At 36.5% G+C, this 18,530-nt stretch overlaps 3 protein-coding genes and 1 long non-coding RNA gene across 4 annotated transcripts; 3 read left to right on the forward strand and 1 right to left on the reverse strand.

Moving 5' to 3' along the window:
- Nucleotides 1–421: 421 nt before the first annotated feature.
- On the forward strand, nt 422–2,934 carry LOC9306175. The gene is made up of 2 exons (XR_002330567.1): nt 422–1,718; nt 2,023–2,934. It is a non-coding gene; the product is annotated as an uncharacterized LOC9306175 (long non-coding RNA).
- A 175-nt stretch (nt 2,935–3,109) lies between these two features.
- On the reverse strand, nt 3,110–4,247 carry LOC9306176 (heat stress transcription factor A-4a). The gene is made up of 2 exons (XM_002870059.2): nt 3,678–4,247; nt 3,110–3,586 (listed from the first exon to the last, which is right to left on the reverse strand). The coding sequence occupies exons 1-2, from the start codon at nt 3,906–3,908 to the stop codon at nt 3,308–3,310; spliced, it is 510 nt and encodes a 169-aa protein (XP_002870105.1). The 5' UTR covers nt 3,909–4,247; the 3' UTR covers nt 3,110–3,307.
- Nucleotides 4,248–9,430: 5,183 nt separating this feature from the next.
- LOC9304140 (heat stress transcription factor A-4a) lies at nt 9,431–10,965 on the forward strand. Its single transcript, XM_002868022.2, has 4 exons — nt 9,431–9,536; nt 9,641–9,842; nt 9,925–10,404; nt 10,501–10,965. Exons 2-4 carry the CDS (start codon nt 9,648–9,650, stop codon nt 10,768–10,770), a joined length of 945 nt encoding a protein of 314 aa, XP_002868068.1. The 5' UTR covers nt 9,431–9,536; nt 9,641–9,647; the 3' UTR covers nt 10,771–10,965.
- Nucleotides 10,966–16,376: 5,411 nt separating this feature from the next.
- LOC9304141 lies at nt 16,377–18,496 on the forward strand. Its single transcript, XM_021018904.1, has 2 exons — nt 16,377–16,899; nt 16,972–18,496. The coding sequence occupies exons 1-2, from the start codon at nt 16,397–16,399 to the stop codon at nt 18,026–18,028; spliced, it is 1,560 nt and encodes a 519-aa protein (XP_020874563.1). The 5' UTR covers nt 16,377–16,396; the 3' UTR covers nt 18,029–18,496.
- Nucleotides 18,497–18,530: the final 34 nt, after the last annotated feature.

Consider the following 18,530-nt stretch of genomic DNA (forward strand, 5'->3'; position numbering starts at 1 on the left):
ATTAAAGTATAATTTTATTAAACAACCTTTGACGAGGGTGATTGGAAAAGCGTAGAAATACACCGGGAAACGTTACAAAATAATCAGAAAGCTGTAAAAACTACAACGAAAACTAGAGTCATCAGATTATAGGTGAACCAAAACCAGTATGAAGATGTGTACTAAGATGTGGCTTCCGTAGAGTGCTAGGGTATTTGTCTTTATCAAATCATTGAAAACACTAGTGTATTTATGAATCAAACTGTTGTTGCAACTTACAAGCTTTTAAGTTTATTACATCATCAATAATACCATGAATGTAAACGATTTTGAAAAATGTTAATTTCTTCTCTATTGTTCGATTTTGGGCTAAGATGTAGCGAAAGCCCATCAAAGAATATTGGTTAGGCCGAAAATAGTGATACGCATCGTTTTGGCATCGTCGAGAAAAAAAACTAGACGCGTCTCAAAAATCTCTGAGCAAAAAGCTTGTTCAATCCCAGCAGATCAAGCCCGCGTCCATGGCCGAACAGGAAGAAGCAAACCAACAAATCTGCGATATTTGTTTGCTCCGTTTCTCTACTTGTTGTTTTCTTCGTCGTGTTCGTCTTCTTCATTACTTACCCCGAGATACCCAAGTCCCTCCCTGTTCTCGATCTCTGCATTTTCTGGATCCGTCCAATTCCCGATCAGAGATACTAACTCGAACTCTTCTAGGTCAGAAGTTTCTCTGGTACGCTCCTCACTGTGGATACAGCAATCAGCTATCGGAATTTAAGAATGCGGTTCTTATGGCGGGAATTCTTAATCGGACCCTAATTTTTCCTCCGATTCTGGATCCTAAATTTTTGGGTTTTGAACCTCAGCGAGATACGAATCTCTGTTTGAGGAGGAAAATCTCTTTTTTCGTTATGGGTTTTAGTAAAATTAATCATTGTGGCTCAAGAATTTTGGTGTCTCGATGGCTGATATTGATCTCAGGTACTTCGCTTCACTACTGTGTGCAATGTGCAGCTGTTTGCAGCTGTGCGTCATTGAATTCTGTTGGTACTGCAGGATCTTCAATAGCTGATAGTGTGGAGATGATGAGGAAATACAATGCTTGTAGTAGTAGTTGAACTCAGACTGCATTTCTATGATTCTTGTTTCCAGATTGGATTCATCTGCTGGATGAGCCAATGTGGAGTGATTTGATCAAGTTTTGCTGTTCTTTGTATAGAGATAGATCTGTCATCTGTCTCCACTTGAGTCTGGATAGTGTGGCTATTTGTTATCTGGAGTTCGTGGTAATCTAGATAAATGTTTGTATGCTGTTGATGAAGATTGTAGAACCACAGTTTGGACGTATAAAAACCGACATTTGTTCCAGCCCGATGAGAAGGCGCCTTCACGTGTATAAGACTATTGGACATGGTACAGCAGCCGAGTCTGCACTCTGCAGAAACCATTAAGGCACCGTTTCTTTGTGCACAGCTTAGACTGCTAGATGGCCAGTTCAAGAATCATATGAACCAGAAGTTGGAATCTTTGAGCTTGAAGAATCCTGGTCCAGTTCATGTGTTTGTAACGTACTGACCTTCCTGAAAGCAACTGGACTGAAACTTACTTGGGTGATTTGTCTAAGAACTCTACACATTTCCTGAGGGAACAAGATGAACTATTAGTGCAAACACAACAGGAACTTGCTTCCGCCTGTCACGGCCATTTTCTTCTCCCAAGTGATGAACATCAAGTTCTTGGTATTATCCTTCTATATTTCTTTATCTCGATAACAGAGTTACTCTCTATATGTGAATATAATCTTTTAGGCTCTAGCTTTGTGTCCATGAGTGCGCTTCTACACCAGTCTCATTTTTATTAGAAGCATTCCCGTGTTTTTGCCTTGCACAGAATAAGTCGAGTGAATTTAGGGTTTAAGGATTTATGGCGTTATATGATCTACTCGTTGAATGTTGTCACCATCGTGCTGATTTTACTGCCTCTTGCAGATATGTCAAGTTCAGGTCTATTCATTTTTCTGCTGATAATCCATTTTTCCTGTAGGTTTATTCATATGTATACCTACCTCCAAACTTTCATCATTCCTTGGACTGTGTTGAGTCGCATGTCTGCAACATTTGTTGCCTTCGAGCAGAGTCCTATCCCGTATTATGACAAGAAATTTTTGGTCTGTTACGCTGTTTGGTGGGAGATAACATCAAGTCTTGGGATAAGGTGCTTTGTCAAGCGGAGTTTGCGCATAATCGGGCTGTGAATCGTAGTACCGGTTTTAGTCCTTTTCAGGTGATTTATGGCTGATTGCCACGATGTCCTTCTGACCTCAATCTTGCTCCTGATCGCACTAGATTTCTTGGTCGTGCTTGTGACTTTGTCGACGAATTTGCTTCCATTCATCAACAAGTTCATGCTAATTTGGAATCTTCCACGACTACATACAAGGCGGCTGCAGATGTGACGTTGATCGACGTGACGTTGATTTCAAAGTTGGCGATTTGGTATGGGGGGTTGTAACTAAAGATCGTTTTAAGCCGGGTACGTTCAATAAGGTCAAAGCGCGAAAGATCTGTCCACTTGAGATCCTCGAGAAGATTAACAACAGTGCTTATCGTCTTCGTCTTCCTCCACACATGCGCACGGCTGATGTGTTCAATGTCAAGCATTTGGTTCTTTATATTGCTAGTGCCTAGTGATGATGCGGAAAATTCAGGGACGAATTGTCTTCTTACCCCGGGCGACCTGATGTACCTTCCTTTTTCCTTTTAAGTCTTCTACTGTACAATTTCTTCTTTATTCTTGGGCTTTCGTTTATGATGTTAATTATGTTGGTTATTTGTTGCTTTGGGCCCAAGTCTCGACTAGGGTTTTATTATTTAGCTGGTATAAATACTCTTAACCTTGTAAGAGATACTGTGGTTGTTTTTGAATAAGAAAACAGAGAAGCTTTCTCTATCTCAAGTCTTTGAATTCTCCTCTTCTTGATCCATTGATATTAGAGAAGACGGAGAACTCTTAGCTAAGTAACTCCTCTTCTCATCAAGTTCTTAGGATTATCCTTGTTTTCCTTCATCTGGAAGGTATGTGAATATAATCTTTTAGGCACTAGCTTTATATATGTCTAGATTTTAACTCATGAGAAGAAGGCAATCTTGCTTTTATAAGAGAAGTAAGCAAACCAACAAATCCGTAATCAAACAGTTGTGAACTTAATAGATAGAAGGCTACAAATTGCATCCCTAATGTTTGATAACAGAAAGACCAAACCACTCATAAGCATATTCAACTACTCAAAGAAGACGAGAGGGTTACTTACTACTAGGATATTTTTTCTTCAAATTTCCAAACCTTGGAATTGAGCTGCAATTGCCTCTGCAACCAACTTGTTGGTTTTCTTCTTCTTCTTCTTCGTCTGGATTGTCACCCTCGTACTGACTCTAGATTCTGCATTATTCTTCTTCTTCTTCAGGATTGTGTTCCTTGTACTGACTCTTGATTCTGAATCTGAGTCTGAATCTCCTCGGTTATTTATATTCCGAATAAGCTCAGGTCTCCCTTTCACAAAGTCATCGTCTGCAAATTCCCATAGCTCAGAATCAACTTTCTTAATGCCCTACAACAGAAAACCAAGTCTTAATCCAAGCAAAAATTGATCTTTGCAAATACATAGATACACACATACATACTAGAGCACAACAACTTACATAATCATTAAGCGTCCGGGTGAATAATGGGAAATGATGGTGTCCGAAGCATCTGTGAAGGAGATCTTTGGAAAACTCCGATGGATTCCAAACGATGAAACTCTTGCCGCTTTGGCTCCACGAGATGATTGAATCTGTTGAAGGATCATCTACTACCTCATATGTGCGGTCCAGACAAGTAACGAATGGGCGTCTCAATGAAACCGAACCCTTCACCTTAGTCTTACCCATGGCAGGAAATTTCGAAACCCTAAGATCTCTGATTCAGGGATATAGCCTAATCTCTTTGTTATTTTTTCTTTTCTAGTCGATGTGGGACTTATACCAGTCGCGTGATTTGTTGGACTCAATATCAGCCGCAGGATCCTGGGAAAATATTACACGCGTCACTCAGCCATCTTATTTTTCCCAAATGTTCTCCTTATTCGCCGGAGCCCGAGGTCGATCCCGTGAGTTTGAATTTGCCGGTGAGTTTATCTTCTTTACCAGCCTTTCCCTTTAATTCTTACGATTAGGGAGCAGCTAACAATAACTTTCCCCCAGCTTTACAGCCCTAGAATTTTTCGAATTTTGACAGTTTAGTTGAAATTGAAGTTTTTTTTTTTTTTTAGGTATTGAGGGTAATGATAACGAAGATGAATCGTTAAGCATTAACCAGAATCGGATAACTCTTGTTGGGAGAATGTACTTGACATTTTGTTGTTTGATTGGAATAAGGAAGAAAATGTTTTTCAATTATATCAGGTTACATTTTTTACTGTTTTTTGGGTTTCATGTTTCTTTTATAATGAATATTGTGTTAGGAAATCCATGGACACAACAAGAGGAGCGTAGTATGTTCTTGTTGTGTTTACATATGCTGGGAGAAGGCGATTGGCGAGGTAGGTATCTCCAGGAACTATGTGACAACGACTCAATTTGCTCACAAGGACTTCATCAGGCAATTCAAGATGCGATCTACTCTCTTTGATATGGTTCCTTATGAGGTAAGTTCTCATTGATCCAGTTGCCCGAGTATTTGTGGATATGGCCACTTACACAGTGTAGCTTATGGGTCTACAGTTACAAAATATATAGTTTTGTGTGTTTCGGTTATTAATCTTATGCGCTAATTTCCATTTCCTTTGCAGGTAACAGAGGTTATGATGGAGTCTCATGAACTGCAAGCCGAGAACGATAGTCGCTTGGAGACACAAATGCATGGCACTGACTCTGTTCCAGAACCATCAATCTTGGAACCGATGAGTGTGAATCCATAAACTCCACCAACTCTAGTGTCGAGGAGCCACCACCTGGAACTCGAGGTATCTTGAATTTCCGGGAACAAGTAAACAAAATCATAATCCATCTTAGACTTTACTCAGGATTTGAGATTTTCCCATTGTTGTGCCTAAGCTTTTCTCAGGACACGTAGAGTTACTGAAGAGTGAGCTGTGTGACGTCATTGTTGGGTCTTCTCCAAATATGACTCATCATCAGTTTCTGATGGACATTATCACTTATCCAAAACCACATAATGTTCTTATTGAAAAAGGTACATTTTAATCCCAAATTACACCCCATTAATGTAATGGAGTCTGTATTGCGAGTTCATACTATGTATATGTTTCTCTGTGATGTAGGTGCCTGATATAATTGATAGCGCATATGTTATAATTGAATTTAGCAATGGATGTCGTGGGATGCTCGATCTTTGTATGTTTCCTTAAGGAAGCAAAAACGAGCAAGAAATATTTGTTACCAGTGACATTGGAAAGGTGAGTTCCTCAAATATCTGTTACCGGATAAGTGTTTCTTCAAGCGGTTGACAAGAATTTTGGAGATTATTTTGTAGCTTACATTACACAGAGCGATCAGACGAAAATCCGACATTGATGTAGGCGCTTCAATCTTAGGTAGGAGACAATCTATAGGCTTTGGATCCTGGCTCGATTCCAAGGTGCACTAGTGATTGTGATCTATCATCCAACTTCTTGAGATTAGCAGCATCAATCTTTGAGTAATCTAGACAACCAAAAACTCTTAGGTGCTCTATATTCGGTTTCTTCTCCCGCAAGCATTCATAAGGAGTCATGTTGTCAAGGGCTTTTGTTGATATCCGATTGATGACATAAGTAGCATGACGTACCGCTTCTCCCCAAAGATAGTTAGGTACCTTCATTGCCTTGAGCATACTTCTCGTCATCTCCATCAACGTCCTATTTCTTTTTCGACCACACCATTTTGTTGTGGTGTATAAGGAGCTGTTAGATGTCTTTTGATACCACTTGTATCACAAAAATCATTAAACTCCTTTGATGTGAATTCTCCTCCTCTATCGGTTCTTAGAGTCATGATCTCCTTCCCAAGATCCTTCTCCACAACACTCTCAATCGTCTTGAATCTACCAAAAGCTTCACTCTTCTCTTTTAACAAGATAGTCCACATGTATCTTGAAAAATCATCAATAATAACAAATATGTATTTGTTATGTTTGATGGTAGATGGTGTTATGGGACCACATAGATCAGCAAGGATTAACTCTAATGGTTTGGTTGCTCGGAACATAGTCGCCTTCGGAAAAGCTTGACGAGTCTGTTTCCCTACCAAACATGATTCACACAACTTCTTCTCTTCATTCACTTCTGGCAGTCCGTGAACAATTCCTTGCTGGAACATCGTCTCGACTGTTTTAAAGCTGACATGACCCAACCTTCCATGCCACTTCCAAGTGTCGTCTTCTACCATTGTGTGTAGACATATATAGGTTTTCCAATCTTAAGACCTATCTTGTAAAGTCGATTTGGTGATCGCGTGACTTTTACCAAGAGCCTCTTGCTCGGATCATGAACCGTTAAGTAGTCTTGTCTCATCTGTACATCACACCCAACCTCTGTAGCTTGTCCTAAGCTTAGAATGTTGCTCTTAAGATCTGGAATGTAGTAGATATCTCCGACAAGAATCTGCTTATCTGTTTTACTTTGAAATAGAATTGACCCCTTCCCTTCTATTTCTACACACGAACCATCTCCAAACTTTACCTTTCCTTTGATGTTCTCGTTAAGATTGGAGAAGTAACTCTTATTCCCTGTCATATGATTACTTGCTCCATTATCAAGATACCATATACCGTCTTCACCTTTGTAATTCTTCGGTATGAGTTTATCTTCGTTTAAGAATACAACTTCATGCATATAAAGTGCTTGATCGGCTACTTCCGTCTCCACTTTATTTGCTTCTCGATTCTTTTGTATTCTTTCAGGGCATGAGGAAGCAAAGTGGCCAGACGTGTCGCATCTATAACAAATTACCTTTGATAAATCCTTCTTTTCTTTTCCTTGATTTTGATCATTGTAATTTGCTGTCCGTTCTTGCGAGTTGAATCTTCCCCTTCCTCGTCCTCTGAAACCTCTGCCTCCTCTTCCACGACCTCTCCCTCGTGAAGGTACAAAGCTCTGTTGCTCTGAGTTTGCGTACAACAGCTTGCCTTGTGTTTCTCCGTGATTCTCCTCATCGAGAATACGCTCTTCATAGGCCTTGAGTCTTCCTACGATATCTTCAAATCCTGTTGCGTTTAAGTCTAGCACTTGCTTGAGAGAAGCTATGATCTGAATATACTTGTTTCTTGGGAGACTATTTAGAAACTTCTTCACAAGTTTCTGATCTTCAATTGTTTCTCCAAGAGTGCCTGCTTTCGATGCTAGCTCCGATAGCCTTCCCGCAAAGCTATCGACTATGTCCGTGTCTCTCATCTTCATCCTTTCAAACTCTGACATTAGGGTTTGGAGTCTTGCTTCTTAAACACGTTCAGCCCCCATGTGACGTGTTTTGATTGCTTCCCAAATCCTTTTTGGAGAATCAAGCTTGCCTACTTGCAATATAAGAGCCTTCGGAATCGATTGGAAGATCAATCCTATTGCGATATCATTTTTGTCGGGATTAGTCGAACCAGGATCAATAGTTTCCCAAACCTTATGAATTCGCAGCATGTTTCTCATCCTCATAACCCAAACCGCATAGTTTGTTAGACTTAATATCGGACATTGTAGCGACGAAGGAATAGCTTCCTTACGTGTGGTGTTGGTGGCGACGATAGCGTCGTCATCGGCCATGGCTTGGTGAGGACTCTTTCTTCACCGTAAAACCTATAGCTCTGATACCAAATATAGTTTTGATAAGCTTTATTAAGTTTAGAAAATCTCTAAAAACTAAACTCCAAAACTCATACCTTTGATCACAACTCAATCAAGGTATTTATACAAGCACAAATTTGCTAGTTTCCATTCCTAATCCTACTTGTAATTGGAAAACTACTCTTTTCCTATTACTACTTGAATTAGACAATTTCCTTTTAGCCTATCATGTCTTTAACCGACTTGCTAAAGACTTCTTGGGCCGCAAGCTATGTTCAATGTTGAAGCTTATCTCCAACAGGGATTGGTATCCGCTTGCTTGAAGATTTTGAGATTGTGTTCATGCTGAAACCAATTTGTAATTTCTTCACGAATGCCAGTTTTTTGTGGGTTGCATGGCTAAATGGTAATGTCTTTGCAAGGAAGAGCTTTTGGCTAACTGAGACATCAAACCATTTCTGAAGGCCAGTCAAAAGTATGCTTCAGCTAAAGGACAACTCTCCTTGATTTTCTGCACTGTGAGCTTGGCGATGGTAAGTTTGTTTCTTATTGGTTTGATTCATGGACTGATTTGGGACCTCTCATATCATATCTCGGAGAAGAGGGGCTCAGACAACTTCGGATCCGCAAAGATGCTTGTCTAGTTGAGGCAACCCGAAATGGTTCATAGTTCATGCCGGGTGCGAGATCCGAGGAACCACAGAATCTCTTAATCCACCTCACAGCCACTACTCCACCAAATGAGTCTAGTGGCCGTGATCAGTATCTCTGGCGTACAGCAGTAGGATCCTCTTCACTAGCTTTCTCCTCCAAAGCAAAATGGGAGCAGCTTCGTGTTCGACCTCCTCTGCTTCCTTGGACCAAAGTAGTTCCACGCTACTCCTTCTTCACTTGGCTGGCAATTAAGAAATTGGGGCTTGTCTGTTCCAATATCTTGTGTCCTCTGTGGAACTGAGAATCACAACCATCTCATTTTTGAATGTCAATCTACAGTTTGGCAGAGGTTTTGGCTTCTCAATCTCGCTCTCCATCTCTTCTTCTTCTTCTTTGTAATTTTTTTCTGTCTTCTTCCTCCAGTTCTTTGTTTGGGTATAACTTTTTTTAATTGGGTACATTCAGTTGCATTTATTTTTCTTTAAAGAGTAAAAAATCTGTGGAAGCCCCCTTGGCCCATTGGTTGACCAAGGGTTAATTAATGCTTCTACACCAAGAGGTCTGGGGTTCGAGTCCCAAATATTGCGATTTATTAATAAATTTGCAGATTAAATGAGGCAAGTGTGCAAGAGATCTCCAGCGAAGTACAATTATAGCCGTTCGCCAGGATTCTACGCAGAGAGAGAAGTGTCGTTAGGTCGTGGATCATTGAAGGTGTCCGTCAAGAGCATGGAGAAAGAAGTGTCGTCTGTCGTGGATCTAATAAGGGTCGGAAGGAATTGTCCGTTGTAGAATCGTCTATGTAACAGTTCTCATAATTTGCAATAAATAATAAATCTAGACGTCAAAAAAAAAAAGAGTAAAAAATCTTAACATTAAACGAAAAAAAAAAAACGTAGGCCAAAGTTTCTACGTCCATACAATAAAATAGGTGGGCTTTGTGTGAAGTAATGGAAAATTGTGAAAGCCCAAACAAATTGGCCCAAAGCGAAAAAGAAAAGCTGGTCTCCTTTTTAGGGTTATCAGTTATATCACTGCAGCGGAGCGAAACCACGACGACGACGATCTGATTAATCCCGAAAAATCCAGCAAGGTAGTTGTTCTGATTTGCTTGATTTTGTTTGTTACCTGATTGCTTGCTCCATTATTTATTGTGGATAGAAAAATCACATCTCTCTGTTGTTTGTTTGTTGATAGAGATATTATGGATTATGGAAGAAACGTGATCTCTGATTTCCTGAAGAAAGCGTATGAGTTGGTGGATGATCCATCAACGGATTCTATAATCTCTTGGTCTCCCAACGGTTTGTCTTTCGTGGTTTTGAAGCCGCTCGAGTGTTCCAGAGATCTTCTTACCCGCCGCTTACAAATCACCAACTTCTCACCATTTCAATCATATGTAAGTACCAAGTCTCTTTACGTTACTCATTCTTTGGCCAATTCAATGAAAAAAAGATTGTGATGTTTTTTGTTCTACTTAGGGATTTAGAAAGATTGATATTTCGCCTGGACAAGAATTGGAATTCGCGTGCGATGATTTTGTGAGAGGCAAGCCTGAGCTTTTGGACAAGATTGCCCAACGCTATCTGGCAAGGTTGAAAGCATATCATGATAGCAAATATGGGGAACTAGACAAACGACTGAAAAGTGCCACTACCAGGGAGGAGTATGAGTTAGCCATCAAGGAGCACAGGGAGAAATGGGAAAGGGAGAGCAGGGACAGAAAGGCGAGAACGAGGGTCACATCAACTATACCGTATCAAGATTTCGCTTTTGGAAGAAACGACATCTTTGATTTCCTCAAGAAAGCGTATGCGTTGGTGGATGATCCTTCAACGGATTCTATTGTCTCATGGGCGCCCAATGGTTTGTCTTTCGTAGTTTGGCAACCGCTGGAGTTTACTAAAGACCTTCTTCCCCGACACTTGCAAATCACCCACTTCGCAAAATTTCATACATATGTAAGTCAAGTTTTTTTTTTTACATTATACATATATGTATGTATGTACCAATTCAGTGAGAAAACTTATCTTGTTACATGTTTTTGTTCTACTTAGGGATTTAGTAAGCTTGTTATATCGTCTGGACAACAATTGGAATTCATGTGCAATGATTTTGTGAGAGGCAAGCCTGAGCTTTTGGACAAGATTGCCCAACGCTATGTGGCAAGGATGAAAGATACGGAACTTTGGAAAATAGATGAAAGACTGGAAAATGCCACTTCCAAGGAAGAGTATGATTTAGCCATGAAGGACAAGGAGGAGATGTTTGCCAGGAAGAGCAAGGAGAGAAAGGCGATAATGGCCACAAGGAGGAAATCAACATAATCTTCCAGCGCGACGTCTCGAGGTGCAAGTGTAGCATCTTGGAATCTCAAATATCTATCCTTATGAATAAAATCATGTATCTATCTATCTCTTCTTTATTGCACAACTTTCTTATTTTATCTCTGAATTTCGCTACTATTTGGTCTCTGGATTCTGTTTCATTTGTTCCTCTACACGATTCTGTTAGGATTCTTATACGAAAGCCTCGATTGAAAATTGCTTTTAAAGTCAGAGTTTGAGATACAATCCGAAACAACAAGTTCAGTGGAGCAAGAAAATAGATAGACAAGATTCCGTTACGATGATTTTAGTACATGAATATGAAGATCGAAATTAAAAAATCCATTTTTATCGACTCAAAGGCTAACAATGGGGTTCTGAAGAGTAGAGCAAAACCATTCACAATGTTATTACTTCGAAACTCATATATTAATTCGTTTCACCGCCGGCACTCTTTGATTAGCTTCGCCGTATAGTGTATTGATTCGATTACTGGAGGTCATTCGTTTATCATTAACGATTTCTTTTATACTCTTTAGTTTTTTTATAAATCTGTAGTTCAGAGGGTGAAACCTTCTTTTTCTGAGAGTCAAGAACAAAAAACGATAAGATGGCAAATGATATCAACAACTGAGATGGAGGACATTGGTCGTATTGCCCCCGGAGAAGAGATTAAGATAAACTTTGAGACAAATTTGTTGACATTCTAATAAATTTGATTTTGTTACTTATTGGAAAAATAAGCCAGGCCTATCTACAAACTGATTGTATCGTACGGCTTCTTATATATACGAAAAGCCTAGGTTTTACTCTGTCTATTGCCCTACGAAACACATACATTACTGGTTTCTTGGATCTCAAGCAAGTGATTAGTATGTATCGAACTATCCTACCACTTACTTTTAAAAGGCCTGCTTGTCACAGGCCCAGTAACTCGGGTGACATTTGAATAAACATGATAGAAACCAAAAAGAATTCGATTAGGATCGGTTGAAGAAATGAAAAACCGAGAAAAGTCTATTGATTTGTCTTTTTTTTTTTAATTGTTTTGAATTATTAGAGTAATACAAATATGGGGCTTTTGCAAAAATGCCACTTTTCAAAAATACCCATTTTTTAAAACCTTATAAAAAATGCTCTTAAAAATATAAGACTTACCCAAATATGTATGTAATATTATTAAAACATACACAAACTACATTTTTATGTATCTAAAATCTTATAAATACTTTATAAATACCTTATATATGCATTTTAAATACCTTTAAAAACCTTTAAAATATCTTGTAAAACCTTAAAAATCCTTTAAAATAACTTGTAAAACCTTTAAAAACACCTTATAAAACCTTATAAATACTTGGATCGAGTCTTCAAGTAGTAGTTACAATCCATAAGTACCTTATAAATCTAATAAAACTTTATAAAAATTTCAGATTTAAAAAGGGGCATTTTTGAAAATGGACATCTAAAAGGGGCATTTTTGAAAAAGGGCACACCAAAAGGGGTATTTTTAACAATTTCCCTACAAAGATATTAATATATTATGATTTGAATTTTTATAAACAAATATGCACCACTCAATTAATGAAAAAAGTGTGTTCAACATCCTACTTTGGCTAAAATGTTCAGAAAATGATTCAGAATTATATATTATAAATAAGATAAAAATAAATCCAAATCTAAATGAACATGAAGTTTAACTTAACAATCATTTAAATTTAAAAGTTTGTATACGTTTTAAATTCAGTTTTTTAGTTGAACTATTAATTTTACCGGATATAGTAAATTTTAAAATTTCAAAAGTTTTAAATATTATAATTGATATATTTAAACTGAATAAAAATTTAAATATTATGAATATATTTAAACATTCAAAAAGTTAAAAATAACACGGGACAAATTATATCACAGAACAGTTTATATAGCTGATGAGTTTGAATCCATAATATAAAAATGTAAAATATAATTAATCCGACGCTTCAATACAGATTAATATGTTCCAAATGCTAATGAACTAAGCAATAAAATGTTTAGTGTAATATTTAAATTGGTATTATTGAATTAGGACATCTATTGTCTCTTTGGGACACAAGCAAGTGTTAGCCATAAAAATAGTCGAGTAAAGTAAAGTAAACATACCGATATGATTAGGCCTAGACATTCGATTCTTACGAATAATTCGGGTAAAAAGTTGAGGATCGAAACCGGAAAAAATTCGATTAGGATCGGTTTGGTTGAACAAATAAACAAAAATGGGACAAAGTATTTCACCTAACACCACTGTCATTCTTACGTGAAATAAGATTCTCATCAACAATTGTAATTTTAATATCTTCAAATTTTTATGTTTAGTTTGGATATTGTGTTGGTAAGGTGATGGTAATTTGGGTGTTTTATCTTTATAAGATATTTATGTAGCAAATGAACTAAAAAATTGCATTTTCTTCAAATAAACTTTTGAAAACCTAATGTATTAATTTCCTCTTAAATTTTCCTATAAGACAAATTAAATAAATAAAATTACGAAACTAATTTGAATAATCTTCTATTAATTACATTTATAAATTTTATGAATATGGTCAACAAATTGTTTGAACCGACCCTCATAGAATATCCTTTGAAATTGTGACTTGTGATAATTAACAAATATCACTAAGAATATCATATTCTAGAAATATCATCATAAGAACTTTTTTTTCTCATTTTATAACTAATAGATGCTCTATATATTTTTGCTCAAAAAAAAAAAAAAAACTAATAGATGCTCTATATATTTTTGCTCAAAAAAAAAAAAAAAAAAAAAAAAAAAAAAAAAAAAAAAGATGCTCTATATTTCAAACAAAATTGTTTTAAACCAAAACATAATGAATTGTGCAAATATATCGGTGTATGATAGAGCGGAAACAATAATAATCAGCTCAACCAAATGATTCATCACAAGAATCTTTGTTTGGGACTTGTCAACTCAATAAAAAAAATCGAGAGAATCCTTATTCGTAACATGATTGTTGAAAGTTATCAAGATTTCTGAAAAATATACAAAAATTAAGAATAAAAGCATTGTAAAATGTAAAATACTATTGGTTTGATATCTTTTAATTTAGTATGAAAATGTACTAAAATCGCTTAGTCTTTTAGGAATCATATTTATACTATAGTTTTATGAAAGTGAAGATATTATCTACCACACTTTTATGAGTAAATGATATTCTACTCCTTTGCGTCTATTGGTTGCTCCCAAATGCCATCAATTACTTTGTTTATTGCCCAATAGTACTTGTCAATGAGCTCCTGGGTCTTGGCAAATGAGATCTCGTTGTGAATTGAACCCATGTAATCATCTTCAAACTTTTGGATGAGCTCCAATGCTTGCTCCTTGAGAGATTGCATTTCTTCAGCATGCTACTCTTTGTATGCATTGAAAACAAGCTTCTGTGCTGGAGACAATCGATCTCCACGCTCCATACTAAAAAAAAAAAAAAAACTAGAAAGCAATTAGATCTGAATGAAATGAAAATAACGTTTGAAAAGAGTCAGTCGAGATAACCTTGTTTTTCTTGTTCAGTTAGTTGCTTATCATAACCTAGGAGACAAATACCTTTTCTATACTAGGGCCATAAGATTCGTCTCTTTATAAACTTTTTAAACCGGTTGCTTGTTTTCCATCATATTATTTTCATTAATTTTTTTAGTTAATTTTAGTTTGGTCAAGTGGCATTACTTTTCATAAAGAGGTGCATAGACAACCAGTGAGGTTTGCCTAGAAGCAGCCACCCTCTAAAGAGCGTGTTGGCTTATTCCTAGACAAAACTTATTAATTAAGGAAGTTTCAGTTCCATTAAAGTATTTGTTATAGTAGTTCTTTGAATTAGTGTTACGTCAAAATGCTAATGAACTAAGCAATATTATGTTTATTGTTATCTTTATGGTATATTTGAATTAGAACCTAAAACTGGAATTTTCAAAATAGGTTGAGGGAGTGATTGGTAATAGACTTACTATGTGTTATGATTGAGTTATATAAATACTCAAAGCTCTCACCAATCATAATTTGTTTTTGAAAACTTGAATCTAAGGGTTATGTTTGTTGACTTATGTTAGACTTACCTATTTTTGTTATACTTTGTAAAGTTAATAAATCAAAACCTAACTTAAAAACATAGAAATCCTCATGAGTTTAGATGTGGTAAGTTGTGTTACAATTTTTATTTTGAAAAAACAAAACAATTAGTTTTCAATCTATACTAGTATTTTCGCAACACTTTGGTGATGAGTGGGTAAAAATACTTCTGGGTTAATCGGATATCCGACCCGTTTCAAAAAATCTTTCACAAAAAAATTTGTTGGGTCGGGTTATATTTAACCCAACTCATACACCGGATATTCCATATATAATAATTTAGATATTTAGAAGATTTGATTAAGATTTATAATTATGATTCTTCTATCTTCTTTGTTTGATTTGTTTTTAACTATTTTGAATCATCATATAATACATAAAGTAAAAAAAAAAATCAATTTTTTTTTTCTGCATATACTGTGTTTCGAGATTTTAAAAACGGACATATATTATCCAATTGACGAAAATGTGTGTTCAATGTTCTACATCGATTAAAATATTTAGACAATGATTTAGAATCATATCATAAATAAGAACATTAATAAAATAAATGAGTTTTTTGGCCGGGCGGGTTTGGCAGGACGGGTTTTTGAATCAACAATAATAAAAATATTAAATATCATTAATCCGCCGCTACGGATTAATTTTTTTTTTTTTGTAATACCACAAATATTAGACATATTAAATCAGTCTCATTTAGAAAAGATTGTATAAAACCAAAAATTGTCCCGTGGTATATTGTTACTTAATAAAAATATTTATAAAATTTTGGAATATCATTAACATGCCGCTTTAATACATATTAAATCTTTAGTATATTTAAATATAAATATCTTAGAGAATGATATGATTTGTAAACTTTTATATATAATAAATAATCATTAAATTTTAAAATAAAAACAAATCACGGGACGGATTAAGAAATTATGGAACAGGTTATATTTCGGAAAGGATTTATATGGCGGACGAATTTGAATCAATATTTATTTACCGCTTTAATACGGGTTAAATCCTCAATTTATTAATAATTATCTCGTGGACTCGTGGTATACCGTTACTTAATAACAATTGTAAACTATTATATAAATAAATATGTTATAAGGAGATATAATTTACAAAATATTTTTATACTAAATTTAAAATTAAATCATCCCGCGGTACACCGCGGGTTAAAATCTAGTTAGTTTTTAAAAATTCTTATCATAGAAATTTAGTTATTATTTTAAAAAAATTTCAGCATTATTAAATTTCTTAATTTATGTTCTTTATTTTCATATAAAATCAAAAATATTTGCAGGCATAGATTTGAAAAAGATGAAATTTTAAATATGCTAGAAATGTACGTTATTTTTATAATTATTTATGTTACAAAAAGATTTCTAAAATTAACTACGTTTAAGTTCGTATTATTTTAGTAAGGCCCATCAGAGAATATTAGTAAGGCCCAAAACAATGATACTCACCGTTTTGGCATCGTCTACACACGAGCAAAACTGACGCAACGCAATGATGGCGTCTCAAAAACCTCGGGCAAAAAACATGAACAACTTCTTCAATCCCAGTAGACCAAGCCCGCGTCCATGGCCGAACAGGAAGAAGCAAACCAATAAATCTGCCATTTTCATTTGCTCCGTTTCTCTACTTGTTGTTTTCTTCGTCGTCGTCTTCTTCTTCATCACTTACTCCGAGATGCCCAAGTCCCTGTTCTCAATCTCTGCCTTTTCTGGATCCGTTCAATTCCCTCAGTGCAGATCCGAGATACTAACCCGAACTCTTCTAGGTCAGAAGTTCCTCTGGTACGCTCCTCACAGTGGATTCAGTAATCAGCTATCGGAATTTAAGAATGCGGTTTTAATGGCGGGAATTCTTAATCGGACCCTAATTATTCCTCCGATTCTGGATCATCACGCCGTCGCTCTCGGTAGCTGTCCTAAATTTAGGGTTTTGAGCCCCAGCGAGATACGAATCTCAGTTTGGAATCATTCAATTGAGCTTCTTAGGACTGACAGGTACAAAATCTCTTTTTTCGTTATGGGTTTTAGTAATTAGTCATGGTGGCTGAAGAATTTTGGTGTTTATAGGTACGTTTCGATGGCTGATATTGTAGACATTTCGTCGCTGGTATCTTCTTCGGCTGTTCGAGTCATTGATTTTAGGTACTTTGCATCACTACTGTGTGGTGTTGACTTGGAGACTCTATGCTCTGATGATTTAGCTGAACAGTCTCAGGCTTATGAATTGCTGAAACAGTGTGGCTATTTGTTATCTGGAGTTCGTGGCAATGTGGATAAATGTTTGTATGCTGTCGATGAAGATTGTAGAACCACAGTTTGGACTTATAAAAACGGAGATGCTGATGGAAGATTAGATTCGTTCCAGCCTGATGAGAAGCTTAAGAAGAAAAAGAAATTGTCCTATGTGAGAAGGCGTAGAGATGTGTATAAGACTCTTGGACATGGTACAGAAGCCGAGTCTGCAGCTATTCTAGCATTTGGGAGCCTTTTCACGGCTCCATACAAAGGCTCAGAACTGTATATCGATATACATAAATCTCCAAAGATAAAACCTTTGGTTGAGAAGGTCGATTTCCTTCCTTTTGTTCGAGAGATAATGAGGGCGGGCAAGAAATTTGCCTCAGAAACCATAAAGGCACCGTTTCTTTGTGCACAGCTTAGATTACTAGATGGCCAGTTCAAGAATCATCGGGAAAGCACGTTTACGGGTTTATACCAGAAGTTGGAATCTTTGAGCTTAAAGAATCCTGGTCTAATTAATGTGTTTGTAATGACAGACCTTCCTGAAAGTAACTGGAACGGAACTTACTTGGGTGATTTTTCTAAGAACTCTACAAATTTCAAGCTCCACTTTATAGGGGAACAAGATGAATTCTTAGTGCGAACAGAGCATGAGCTTGCTTCTGCGGGTCACGGCCAGAAATTTGGGTCTATTCCGATGAGTCTGGATAGTATAAAAAAGATGCAGAACCATTGTGCTCCTCATGGAGGATCCAATGTGCAGCTTTACATAGAGGAAGCTGTTTGCAGCTGTGCGTCACTGGGTTTTGTTGGTACCGCAGGGTCTACAATAGCTGATAGTGTAGAGATGATGAGGAAATACAATGCCTGTAGTAGTAGTTGAACTCAGACTTGCATTTCTATGATTCTTGTTTCCAGATTGAATTCATCTACTGGATGAGCCAATGCGGAGTGGTTGCCGGTCTTTGTATAGAGATGGATAGAGATAGATCTTTCATCTGTCTCCACTCTCCACTTGAGGTATTGGTGGTGAAAACAGGCTTTTGGGTTGTTTTGTGTTGTTAAGTTATTTGGGAAACTATCTTAGTTTCTTATTAATAGAATTAAAGCTACTTGGTTCCTTTCTGGTAATTCACACAACGAAAGGCTCGGGCCTGAGATCGATGACAACAAGAGTGGTTGCTTGGTGGTTTTGTGAGTTTTGTAGATGTCCTCTTGTGGTCGACAAGATTTGTAATTGTTGTACCAATGTCTTTAAACCGGTTTTGAATAAGAAGTTTTGTACCAAATAAAATAGTGGAATTGGTTTGGTTAAGAAGAAATCTAATTAAATTAAACCGGATTGAAAATTTACGTCGATGTATTTTGTGACCAATGAGATCTCT

Source organism: Arabidopsis lyrata (genome assembly GCF_000004255.2).
Source record: "Arabidopsis lyrata subsp. lyrata unplaced genomic scaffold ARALYscaffold_7, whole genome shotgun sequence".
Lineage (NCBI taxonomy): Eukaryota > Viridiplantae > Streptophyta > Magnoliopsida > Brassicales > Brassicaceae > Arabidopsis > Arabidopsis lyrata.